Source organism: Pseudorca crassidens, chromosome 13 (assembly GCF_039906515.1).
Source record: "Pseudorca crassidens isolate mPseCra1 chromosome 13, mPseCra1.hap1, whole genome shotgun sequence".
Classification (NCBI taxonomy): Eukaryota; Metazoa; Chordata; class Mammalia; order Artiodactyla; family Delphinidae; genus Pseudorca; species Pseudorca crassidens.
The window spans coordinates 77,497,091-77,510,533 of record NC_090308.1 but is presented as its reverse complement, the minus strand read 5'-3'; the positions used below and the strand labels follow the sequence as shown (position 1 = coordinate 77,510,533).

The 13,443-nt window shown below is 42.1% G+C and overlaps 1 protein-coding gene across 6 annotated transcripts in view; it reads right to left on the bottom strand.

Annotated features, from left to right (window-relative positions):
• Window positions 1–13,443, bottom strand: part of COL12A1 (collagen type XII alpha 1 chain) — a 114,533-nt gene that overhangs the window by 43,415 nt on the left and 57,675 nt on the right. For all 6 annotated transcript variants that reach the window (XM_067702755.1, XM_067702758.1, XM_067702759.1 and 3 more), the window contains 10 exons: window positions 10,985–11,114; window positions 10,226–10,365; window positions 9,668–9,797; window positions 8,316–8,458; window positions 7,073–7,202; window positions 6,295–6,437; window positions 4,462–4,591; window positions 2,579–2,698; window positions 1,331–1,477; window positions 11–127 (listed from right to left, as the gene is read on the bottom strand). In XM_067702755.1, coding sequence (XP_067558856.1) covers window positions 11–127; window positions 1,331–1,477; window positions 2,579–2,698; window positions 4,462–4,591; window positions 6,295–6,437; window positions 7,073–7,202; window positions 8,316–8,458; window positions 9,668–9,797; window positions 10,226–10,365; window positions 10,985–11,114 — 1,330 coding nt within the window. The remainder of the gene's footprint in view (window positions 1–10; window positions 128–1,330; window positions 1,478–2,578; window positions 2,699–4,461; window positions 4,592–6,294; window positions 6,438–7,072; window positions 7,203–8,315; window positions 8,459–9,667; window positions 9,798–10,225; window positions 10,366–10,984; window positions 11,115–13,443) is intronic.

Sequence of the window (13,443 nt, the reverse complement as noted above, 5' to 3'; positions counted from 1 at the left end):
GCACACGTACCATCTGCAGGGCTTAGTTTTAGCCTGTAGGAAGTGGCTGCCCGGTGAGCTGACCATCTAACACAGAATGTATCCCACCCGACCTGGTGAGTTTTCAGATCTGTCACATTCAAATATACTACAAAAGAAGGACAGAAATAAATAGATTTACTTCATAAATAAAGGCAAAAAAAAAGCATACTTTTAATCACAGCACAATTTTAAAACTTCCACTGTGGCTGAAAAAAATAAAGTCTCACATTGTTTCTTCATAAGAAACAGACGTGAAACAAACACGAAAACATGGTATTGTCAAAACCGACCTCCCTTTCTATGACTGATTTTCAAGGGAAGGAAAATCCACATTCAGACGTACCTCTGAGATACTGCAGGTTCAGTTTCAGACCACCAGAATAAAACAAATATTGGTACAATAAAGCGAGTGACACAAATATTTTGATTTCCCAGTGCATAAAAGTTATGTTTACACTATACCGTAGTTTATTAAGTGTGCAATAGTGTTATGTCTAAAAAAATAATGTTCATACCCTCATTAAAAACACTTTATTGCTAAAAACTGTTAACCATCATTTGAGCCTCCAACGAATTGCAATCTTTTTGCAATAGTAACATCAAAGATTACTGATCTCCGATCACCATAACGAACATAATAACAATGAAAAAGTTTGAAATATTGCAAGAACTACCAAATGTGACACAGAGACATGAAGTGAGCAAATACTGATGGAAAAATGGCCTTGCTCCGTGCCGGGTTGCCGCAAACCTTCAATTTATTAAAAAAACACAGCATCCGCCAAGTGCAATGAAACGAGGTCTGCCTATAGCCCCTCTCCACGCCATGAATGTCAACGACACCTCATGAAAAATAATAAAAAAAAATTTTCTGAAAGGCTATCTGCTAAGTCCTCAAATAGCCATTAAAGCACTGATGATAACAAAATCTACCTGCAAGCTGAATCAGTCATCATGGCATTTATGGGAAAACTTTCAATTAGATCAATACATTTAGGGAATATATGTTTAACATCCAATGTCAGGAAAAAACCACATACCATCCCACATAGATAAAACCATAATTTTTATAATTTTTATCTTTTAAAATTCAAAATGTATTTTCTATGAAACAAACATATCTCATCATTATACATTTTGTACCCTTGATTATATGACGTAAGTATTTGTTTAGCTGGACACAAAAGAGTTACCTACTCAAGGCCGAGGAAACATGCGTAAGAAAAAGAAAGAAAGAAAATTAAAACAGAAGGACCTGGTCATTTACACTACACTTTTTCTTACAACCACAAAAAGCTACGTGACTCACAGGTAGTGCCTTGGTCCGTCAGAGGGACACTGAGACCAGAATCATACTGCGCGTAAACGTTCACGTCGTAGGTGGTGCTGGGGCTGAGGTTGTGCAACGTGTACGATGTCATTTCTCCAACAAAGACCTCCATGGGCTCATTGGAACCTTTAATAACAATCACAAAAATACATAGACATATGTCAGTCCTAGTCTCAAATTTTTCTTAAAATCAAATAACTTATACTCAAATGATAGTATGAACACCATTAATTCCATAGCCCTCATGCACGTGCTCCCCGTAACACCCGCTGCATTACATGGTGAATACGAAACTGGAAGCGGAGACCGAATCCTTTTCCTTGTTATTCTCAAAGCATAGCACAGTAGGTAGCATGTGTACTAATGAATGAAGCAGGTTTGTAATTACTGTTCCTTTAACGAATAAATCATCACACCGTCAACTACTCTAGACTCTCAAGCCTCTTCTTTAAGCTGCAGTTTGCAGCATAGTGCTTTGTACATACTGGGTGCTCAATGAACATTTTTCTGTTGTAGAGATGATTTAAGAACGTCTATCTCCCACCCCGTTCCATGCAGTGTGGTTACTGAAAGTCCTCCACCTTGAAGTTCCCTCTCCATTTCTTACACAGGCTCACATATCCTTACACTTGCCTTCTCTCCTTTATTTTTTTCTAGTTCACATCCTTCCTGGGTGCATGGAAGATACCCCAGCAAATTTACTATAAAAGTATTTTGCTTCCATTTTGCTAAACATATAGACAGAAGATGGAAACACAGATGGCGAATAATTTAATAGAGGGGATGTCCATTTAGGTGAAAGTGTCCGTGGGAAGCCAAAAGAAAGCCTGTCGTGAATAAACTAAAATGCACATGCCCCAAATGGAATAATACCTTGACCTATTGGGAAAAATACACAAGTTTATACTAATTAAGTACTCATTCTTTCACAATCATAATAACATATAGGTTGTCTGATCACAGCTTCAATTTGTGCAATTTTATGAACCAGATCAGACGTTTTTGCCATGCAGATTAATGGGAGTTGCATCTAAACCCATAGTTACAATGATACTTTAGACCATTGGCTTAAATACTATTTCCAGAAACGTTACCTCTGGTAGGAGAGGACTTGATGTGATAACTGAGCTATCAGGAGAATCTAATCGTGGGGGATGCAACAAAGAACACCCTCATGCACAAATAACCCTCCAATGCATTTCTAAGATGATAAAGGTGCTTCCTTACCCACTGGCTTATACACAATTTTATATCCAAGAACGGGAGATGGTGAAGGATCCCAGGACACTCTGAATCTCGTATACCATTCATCTGAGATGTGTATGTTCTGAGGAGGAAGTAATCCCACTGAAAACAAATATTGGCACACGTTACTGACCTTTTATTGACAAACGAGGAGAGAGCACAGAACTTTATGAGTATTGACCATGAATATTGACAGTGCAGCCTCATGAGAGCAAATTAATAATATCCCATATTGTCCCGCTCCAGAAAACAATTAAAAGGTCTTGAAATGTTCAACAGAAAGCTTAGTAGTTTTCCAAATTCAAACAGCAAATCAAATGGACTCAGGAACCGGTGATTTCTAGAATTGGATTCAGAATTATAAAAAGTAAAAGAGATCTCATACCATTTTTTTGAATGTTATAGATCACAGATTGTTAGAGCCAAAAAAATGATTTATAGACTATTTAATCCAACCATCTTATCACAAAAATAAGATATGATTTGCCCAAGACCACACAGCTAGCTAGTGACCAAAACGAGGTTCTTCCCCAGCACCACTATAACCTCTACCAACATAACCTAGAGTAAATCCTCACACCTCCAGAGTACTACCCGACTCTATCCCCTATTAGATCAATGCTGTGCGGTAGCCTGTTAGTCAGCCACTGAGTTTTTATTCACAGCATTACACAAATAAGGACTTAACTTCAAAAACTTTTTTACAAGAGAAGCCAGAAGCGGCTTTGGCCCTTCCTAGAAAACTAGAGATCTAGTAGAGATTTTTGTATGTTCTTGATTAAGCACAGAATTCTGAAATACAGCATTTCCTCCAGAAAAATACCAAAATATATTCTGAAACCTAAGGGAAGAGTGAAAATGGGAAGCTGTTAAATTAAAATCATCTTGAGTCGCTAGATGGAGTCTGTGTTGACTCAGTCCTGTAGACAACAGGTGTCAATAAATATACAAATTCCTCAGCCTCCAAAGACTGAGCTGAAACACTCTGGTCCTGCTTTTCTCTCAGGAGTTTTCAAATGTTACCTCTCCCAAATCCTGTAATGTTGTCAAGATCATTTAAGTAGAAAAAGAGTTTGGGCAACTAAGTGTAGCAAGGAGACTGAAATCATCTTACTTAAGTGGATTTTTGCTGAACGAAGTGGAAAAGTGTCTTACCCATGTCTCCCAGTAACGGAACCCAGCGGACCCATGGCCCAACCCACCTTCACGCTCAGCCAGGGACTCTCAACTTTGGCTGCGCACTAGAACTTCAGCAGGTCTGGACCATGTCTAGACCATTAACGTCAGTATCTCTCGGGGTGGCGTACAGGCATAAGCCTTTTTAAAGGTCCTCAGATGATTCCAGCAACCAAATTAGAGAACTTTTGATCTAAACCATAAGAAACTGCTACCCACGCAGGCTAGAAAAGGGGCCTGAACCCTGGTAATCCATTAGTACAATAGAAAAAATAATTTTTAAAAAAAGCTAAATTTGTAAAGACAGAAGATGATTCCCAATCATCCTGCTTCTTTTTCATGACTTAAGATTCTATGGTGATGGGGTCTTTTTTGCTGAACACTTAATTGACTGAGTTAACAGCTACAGCCTTAACTGATACCACACAAACTAAAACATTATTCAGTGACTAAGCAGTTGTTTTCCAAAGAATAAAACTATCTCAAGCAAAGCAAAATATGCAGATTTGTGTCTCATTTTCCTTCTTTCAGTGGACCTTTAAAAAGTTAATAACACATTCCGTTGTCATATCATTCTGACAACATTCAATACCTAATACAAATGTTAATGCAGTATTAATGGAGTGTCTGAGATGTGTATACTCAAATATGACCAAATTTAAAGATTATAAAAGGTTTAAGACATTTACCAGTTCTTCCATTTCCTGTCAAATGGGTACCATCTCCATCTTCATAAACAGCAATAACAGTAATTTTATATGGGGTATCAGATTGCAGGGGCTGTAGCATTACGTTGTTTCTTCTGCCTGGGACAGTGGTCTGCAGGGGAAGTTAAATTATGAGTTATCATCAGCTAGAGGACTTCCAGATCAATACTTTTGTATGTATTCCCATAAACAGGAGTGTTTTCTTCATCGTTTCTTTTTCTTGCACAATGCTCAGGGCGAGGCAAACTGTCTACCACTGTGCAGCAAGGGAAATGGTTTTAGAGTCGGGCAGGTCTCAGCTCAAATCCCGCATCAGCCACCTCCCAGTCTTGTGGCTCAGCATCTCAGAAGGAAGGATGGAAGCCGTGAGGATGAAAGGCAGTATCTCGTACAGCACCTCCACACACGTGACTGAGCACCACTGCGCTCCCTTCCTTCCCCACTCCTCCATGTGTGTCAGTTTCGTGGGACTCCTTCCACAAATGGGCACCCTGTGCCCACCGTGGGCCAGGTGTGGTACCAGCCACTGGGAGCCCACTGGGGAGCAAAAGCGGACTCAGTTTCTGTCCTCGAGAGCATCAGTTTTGGCTTCCCTGGTGGTGCAGTGGTTAAGAATCCGCCTGCCAATGCAGGGGACACAGGTTCGAACCCTGGTCCGGGAAGATCCCACACGCCGCAGAGCAACTAAGCCCGTGAGCCACAACTACTCAGCCTGCGAGCCACAACTACTGAGCCTGCGCTCCACAACGAGAAATCACCACAATGAGAAGCCCGCGCACCGCAACGAAGAGTAGTCCCAGCTCGCCGCAACTAAAGAAAGCCCGCGTGCAGCAACGAAGACCCAGCGCAGCCAAACGTAAAATAAATAAATTTATATTAAAAAAAAGTATCAGTTTTGCTAATATTAATTAGGGGAAAAAGAAGAAATGGAAAATACATTCAGCTGCCCCCACGAAGAGCAAATGAACCAGACAGACCTCTCAGTCTTTTTTCCAACTCTATGCTTTGCTTCTACAAAAAGCAGGGATCACTTAAACCATGAATTCCAGCGTGGAGTCCCCTAATTCCAAATGGTGAATTGGGAGGGAAATTACATCTTTAACGTTTCCAGAAAGTGATGGGAAATTGTGTATTTGTCCATGGCAAGGCTGAATAAACACTAAAGCAGGAGCTTCTCTGCTTTGGCAAACTAAGTGTGGTAATACCGCTTATCCCATCTTGATCAGAAACTCTTAAATGGCAGTTACATGGGTTTCTGATTAATAAAAATAGGAGCTTGGGGCTTCCCTGGTGGCACAGTGGTTGAGAGTCCGCCTGCCGATGCAGGGGACACGGGTTTGTGCCCCGGTCTGGGAAGATCCCACATGCCGCGGAGCGGCTGGGCCCGTGAGCCATGGCCGCTGGGCCTGCACGTCCGGAGCCTGTGCTCCGCAACGGGAGAGGCCACGACAGTGAGAGGCCCGCGTACCTCAAAAAAAAAAAAAAAAAAAAAAAAAAAAAGTTAAGATTTAGAGTCACATAACTCGAACATGAAGTTAGGTAGCTCAGAATAATAGGTATCAAGTTTCACCGACTCAGTTCCTATGGTATAATTAGATAGTTAGAAATACACATTTTTATGAGATAAGATAATTTTTCAACCTGTGTTTAGAAGAGAAATGAGCCCAAAGATACTGATCGTGCAGGTGGCCCCAATATCACATCAGAGAAAGACTCAACTGTAATCACAGCACTTCCTAAAGAAGGAAGCTTCCTTTCACCCTCCAACCGGGTAAGAGATTTCAAAATGCTCAAATGAATGAGTAACCAACTCACATATTCATCAATTGGGTCACCAACGGTGGGAGAATAAATGATCCTGTATTGCTGAACCGGCCCATCAGCGTGGTCCCAGGCTACCGAGAGGCTGTTGGTTGTCTCCCCAAAGACTCTCAGATTTCTTGGTCCACTTCGTGGTACTAAATAAATAAATACAACAGAGTTAGTTTCCTGTCTGTGACCATAGTGGACACAGGGGTGGAGGGAGGGGCATGAAAGAACGGGACCCAGGGCAGAGTAACTGTACCCCGGTACTTCACGACTCTCTGGGTTGCTCACTCCCTTATGATGAAATACACATCTACGGCTCTAATGTGAAGCCATAACCAGTAGAAAGTGCTGCATTCAGAGCTACGATTACATGCTGAACTTCCGGTGACAGAGAGCTAGGTTTGAATGTGAAAGCACAAACTGGGAGAGAAAGGGATTATTTTAACTGCTATAAGCACCTCCTGTTTAATGAAACAGAGAGGCCGCGCCCTAACACTTCCAAAGTGCCCAGTTGGTGAGAAGACCCATCGCAGGCAGAAGAAGGGAAGAAACCCCTCCTTAACTGGGGTACCAGATGAGAAAACGGCCAAACGGCGTCACTCAGCTGGGAGGGCAGTCGTGGGCCCAGGGTTCCAGGCTGAACGTGACTGTGGGCAACCCAGCGCTCCCCTCACCTGCACAAGGTAGAGGCGATTCCCCACACTCCTCACTCACCACCACCACCCCCCAGGCCTCCTGCCCCAAGTCACAAGGGAACCCGGTGGAGAAAGGATTTCCGCCTCACACGTGCGGCCCTGGGCGGGGCTGGGAGTCCCCTCTGCATCCGAGTAGAGGGCAACGATGTTCACGGAATAGGGTGTGTCCGGAATCAGCCGCTCCAAGTGCACCGTGCGGGTATTTCCCGGCACCACGATCTGGAGGGGAGGACACACCAGATTCTGCTTGACCACAGCCCAAATGCTTACCGCGTCTTTTATTAGTCAGCATCATAATGTTTACTGTAAAAGGCTGAGCCCAGCACAGCAGAAACCACCTTCTGTGCTACCTCATAAGGTCTGTCCAAGCCACACTGTTAAGGGCAATTTATCCTCAGAAATTTCCTCTCCAAAAAAGTTAGTTCATACTTGATGCTTAGTAACTTCAACTATCTCCCATTTGTGTTCACGATAAAGGTTCTCACATACAACATCCAGGGCTCATGATAGCTACCCAAAAGCATCCCGAATGTTAGATACACATAAGAAAAGGGACCACACACACACACACACACACACACACACACACACACACACATACACTGGTAAAATAGAGAGCTACTCCATGCAATGGATAAGGGCAGTACTGTCTGAATGTGTCGTACCATACACAGGGACATACAAATCAATATTCTTACAGAACACATCATCGCTCCTCACTTGTTTACCTTTGTTCATTGTCATTGTTTATTTTGGTAAAGACTTGTAAATTAAATTAGTCTATAAATGTACTTCCCCATAGGTGTTCTATCCCTTGTCCAATTAGAAATTTCTGATCTCAAAATTATTAATCTACTTAGAAAACTGCATAGTACTGTGGATTGAAGATAGATTGGGCAACTTGTTAAGAGCCGATGAAGGCAAACTTTAAGGTATTTTCATAACAAAGACGTGTATGTTACAACAAAAGCCCAGACTGACAAGGTCTAGCAATGAGTTGCATTCACTGCTGGGGCTTTCAACTTATATAGCTAATTTGCATTTTTCCAAAATTCATTTTTGCTAACTGACCCTCTAGTTAATACACTTACTTTAGTTCATCAAAAGCAATCATTTAAGCATTACACATGGGCAGGCCCGTGGCTTGCATCCTCACAGGCAACCAAACAGGACACAAACTTGAGCCTTAGCTCATCAGGAAAGGAAGTTTCCAGGAGACCCGGTAGATACCACACCAACTGACTTATTGTTCCGGGCCAGCAACTAAAGCAGGAGGCACAGTAAAATCGACAGCATTCTTCTGTCGAGCTCTAGGACGACAGCATGACTTACAGATTCCGAGGGTCTCTGGCCAGCCAGGGGCGAATACACGATGCGGTACTGCTGCACCGGCCCCGGCGCCGAGCCCCAGCGAACGTCCAGGCTGTTTGGCGTTGGATTGTACACTTGGACGTTTCTTGCCAGCCCTCTCACCACTGAGGAAAGAAAAGCCAACACATATTTCTTACATCTGTTTATATATGTCAAGCTTTTGCTATCACTTCTCCAAAACTTCTACTCTGTTAACAGGATAAAATACTGTCCTCCTTAAACTTCTAATTATCTACACACAAAAGCAGATGAAAATTCTGCAAATCCAAATGTAGTCAAAATTAGCCAACTATGTCCTTGGTCTATATGGAAGCAAAGTTGTTGCCAATAAAAACAAGCTAGTGAAAGTACGATAATAGCACTGGGTTGGCCATAAAAAAACAAGGGGCAAGGGACAAGAAGCTTCAGTTTTCCAACACAGGTAATGGAGAGATAGAGAAGAGGATTTCATAGCTCTGCCTTCTAGGTGAAAACTGACAACACCGATGAAGCCATCTAATTCCATCAGCTACATTCACCCATTCATTCCTTCTCATTCAACAAATAGATACCGAATGTCTTCTGTGATTAAAAGAAAAGGCAAAAGGAGGGAGAAAAGATACACTCAGTTCTCAGTTAACTGCCCCAATAGGGACTTAGAAAACATGCAAATTAAATCCATGTATTAACCCCAAACTCTAGTTTAGCCAATAACATCATCTTTCCAGACCGCTAATCTTTTGCCAAAAGAAGTCATCTGTATTTGCTCTCTTTTAGCCATCAGCAAGTGTATTTTTAAAGCCAAAGAAATATTTATAGGTATGCCCCAAAGCCTTTAAGCAGTACTAGAAAGAATTGTAAAACCACTATACGCTGGTTTCTCAAGATGTTAATGGCAAATGAAAGCACACAGATTTTCAGGGCCAGAAAGCACTTCATCAGCAAACCAGAGAAATGTGCGATCAAGTAATGTGACGAACAGATTTCAACAATTGACACTACGAAAGCCAATTACAAAACACTGCTTCACACAAATTTATAAGGCACAAAGCAAAGCTCATGAACTTTTGTGAGTGAAACGGAATACTGGTGATTACACACACACTTATAAATCCTGAAATTATCATTTCGGAAGAAGAATGCCATTATAACCTTTTATTTCATACACTAAAATATTAACAGTTGGTGGCATTTGGATGGTAAACTATGGGTAATTTTTATGTTTTTGCTCTATCATGAATTTTCCAAATTGTCTTCAATGGGCCTATATGGCCTTTACACGGAAAAGCAAAACGTATCATGAAAAAGCAATATTTTTCTGCCTTCTTACTTACATGTCCTTCCAGTATCTGATGTGCGTCCTCCATCACCTTCAGAATACACGGGAACTACTGTAACAGTGTATGCGGTATCTGGCTGCAGATTCCTAAGAATGGCATAATTGGTATTCCCAGGGATTGGAACCTAAAGATTTTAATAAAATGTAAAGTATCTGATTTGAAAAACTTGTAAAAGAAATAATACTTCGAATAATATAATACTCAAAATATTAACTCAAGACCAAACCAAGAAGCAAGTTCTATAATATTGGGATGTAATGATGCGCCCCCAGACGGACTGTTATAAGAGTTTCTGAAGACTTCTCTGCACTCACCCCAGGCTCCCTCTCAGAACTCCCTGAAATGATTATTTCCCCTAGCCCCAACGCCCCGCAAAAACTCCCTGATCACCCAGGCACAAGACACCAACCTACCACCCTCTGTCAAGTCCTACCGAATGAATATGAACTTCTTCAGCACTAAGGTAAATTGGTTAACTCTTTAGCTCCACTTTGCAATCGTTCGGCTACAGCTAAAACAAACGTGCTTTTTTTCCCTACAGGAAATAAGTACCAGTTCCTCCGGACCGCCTGCTGTGGGTGCGTAGAAGAGCTTGTACTGGCGAGGACTGCCCTCTGCGTGGTCCCAGCGAACGTTCAAAGTGCTGGTGGAAGGGTCGTACACTCTGAGGTTCCTCACGGTATTCAAAGGTTCTGAAATGCACGGAAAGCACATCACAGTGTGGTCCTAACAACCCAGCGCTCACAAAACACAGGTTCACTGATGTCTCCCCACCCCACAAATATTTGCTGCAGTCCTGAATAAGGGAAAGAATGTCTGCGATCATCTGACACATGTCTCATCTCTCCAGAGAGATTTTGGCCCCTGAGCGGTTTTTGTTTGTTTTATCCTAGAAAGTAATAAACGTCCTCCTTGAACAGAGACAGATGACTCCAAGTAAGGATATTAAAAAACAATTAAGATCATTATTAACATGCATTTTAAAAGATTAGCAAAAGGCTGCGTCACCCCAGGGTTTCCAGAGAAAGATGTGATTCCATCCCCGTGAACGTTATTTAAAAAGCCGTGGGAGGGCTTCCCTGGTGGCGCAGTGGTTGGGAGTCCGCCTGCCGATGCAGGGGACACGGGTTCGTGCCCCAGTCGGGGAGGATCCCACATGCCGCGGAGCGGCTGGTCCCGTGAGCCATGGCCGCTGGGCCTGCGCGTCCGGAGCCTGTGCTCCGCGATGGGAGGGGCCGCGACAGTGAGAGGCCCGCGTACAGGAAAAAAACAAAAAACAAAAAAAAGCCGTGGGAGACTGGGTTCACTTACTGGTCTTGCCCCTTCCTGTCATGCGACCGCCTTCACCATCTGGATACAGGGAGGACACAGTGATTGTGTAAGGAGTGTCGGGCTTCAGCTTCTGTAGGAGCACACTGTTTTGCCGTCCTCCTACCATGGTCTTGAGTAAAACAGGGATAAGTGTAAGCCTTGCTCGCTCCATCTCACTAATCTGTTAGAAAAAGCTCTTTCTACAGGGGAGCTGTTTGAGACCTTTGCCAAGATCTGGAAACAGGTCCCGGAGTGAAACCTGAAAATGTATCTTAGGGTATAATTTTAAATGTAAAATATGCACTTTCAATCATAAAAAGGATTTTAAGCCTTAAACTGGTGACCTTACAAAGATATTTCAACTTGCTAGCCGCCAGCACTGTGAAATTTCCTCCAAAACACATTTCACAGATCTCCTCCCCAAAAAGGCATTTATCATAAGTGAGCTGCAAAGGAACTTTGAGATAGCAAAGAATTGCACAATAGTAGAGGCTCTGCACCATTAAGTATTATTCTTACCTTTTTACAGATGTTTTTTATTTGCTTTAGAAACATATTTAAATGATTCAGCAAAAGATCTAAAGCGTTTGGTTTTCTCCCCCTCAAAAACTGCCCCCCTAACAGCATGAGCTGTGTAAACTACGTGACAGGACACTCTGCCAGGCCACACTCAGGATTCCAGCCTTGTGGTATGAAGCTTTTTCAATATCCTCTGATTACAGAGTTTGAAGGGTTTTATTCATTGCTTAAGGCCATCTAGTTATCTTGCTGAAAGGAAATTTGTATGATTTGTTAACGGTCTACCAAATTCAGATGTTTATGCCACACTAATTAAAAGCGCATGAAAATGGCATGCTGCCCACGAGTCCACATGTGGATGGTGGGTCCAGATGTTTCCCACTTAGCACGCATCCACTCAAGCAGTCTGCATTTCAGAGAAAACCTCAGTGAAGCCCCCTCAATAGGGGCAAATTGAACCACAGTGGCTAATTCAAACAAATTTAGTATTTGAGGTTATGAGAACAAAGTATCAATGTATTTGATACTTAACAAATCTGAAAGCATCCACTTAGTAGAACTAGCCTCAGGAGGAAGCAGAATGGTGTGTGCCTGCTTCTCCCATCCAGCTCTCCAAAATATGCCAGCATCAGTGATTCATTGCTTTGACTATTTCGTAGACCAGCATTAAAATGCAAATATCCTTAAGAATAACAGACCTTAAGGGCTTATCAGCTAATACTGTACAGAGGATAAGTTTATGAGACGCCTTCTAATTATAACAAACAGCTGAGAGACAGGAAAGAGAGACCCAGGGCAGCAGCTGGATGGTCAGTATCACCAAGAACAGAAATGCTAAGGACAAGCTTTGCCTAAATCTGGCCTGGCACAGACGAGAGTTCCGTTTTTATCAGTCCATCCAATGTGTCTTATTTTATATAAAAGCCAGTTGATGACACTTGGTACTTAGTTCACTATTGATAAACTATAAGAAATTCTTAATCCAAATGTATCACACTACCTAAGTCTAGATCTATGGAAACCTCAACACAGCAGCTCACAAGAGCATTAGTTCAGCTAAACCCACTTCCCGCGCAGGTTCAGAGACCTTTAACCACTGCCAGCATCTACCTCTGCTAACACCTCTAAACTGGGAAGAGGTATGACCCATTTGCTGGAGCTCAGAGAGTCAGACAATTAAAAGTTAATAACTCACTCTCTCTAAGGCAACATGAGGAAAAATCACAGCCCCCAACAGTCAACAGAATGCTAGACCTCACCAAAAGAGGTATTTGAAATAAATCAGAAAGCATCGCCCTATCTGTGTAAAAATCATGCTGCTTCCTGACTCAGGGTAATGTGTGCAGCTCTGATCACACATCTCATACAACAAAGCTGAAGAAGGTTCAAAGACAGACAACTAAAGTAAGCAAGGTAAATGGACAAGGGTTCTTGTTAAATAGGGGAAGGCTGGGAAGAAAAAGAAGATGAAAGCCGAGTTTACAGTAGTCCTACAGTCCTTCTCAGGAACCTCCATTTGGATAAATGTAAAAGTGATAAAGAGTATAGGTTAGGTTGAACAGATACCCAGATGTAGAAACATCAGATCTAGAAGATACCTTATGACATGCAAAAAACAGAAAAATTAGAATAATGGAAGTTTAGCAAACTCTCAACACTTGATCAAGTTAGAGATGTAAGAAATGAAAATACAAATAGAGTCAGAAATCTAGTTATTTTCATGGATGACCCGTGCCTAATAGTTTTTAAGGAAAACATGAATGCATGGAAGCACATGCCTGATGCTGTGAGGCTCCATCAGGGGTGAAGCCAAAAAATTCCATGCAATACAGTAAATCTTGCAACTCTCAAAACAGTAAGTGTGACTAACTAAACACTGGGAGTGAGAGGGCTTTGAGACGGAGAGGGTAGAACTTATCCAAGTCACGTTTTTTCAAAAT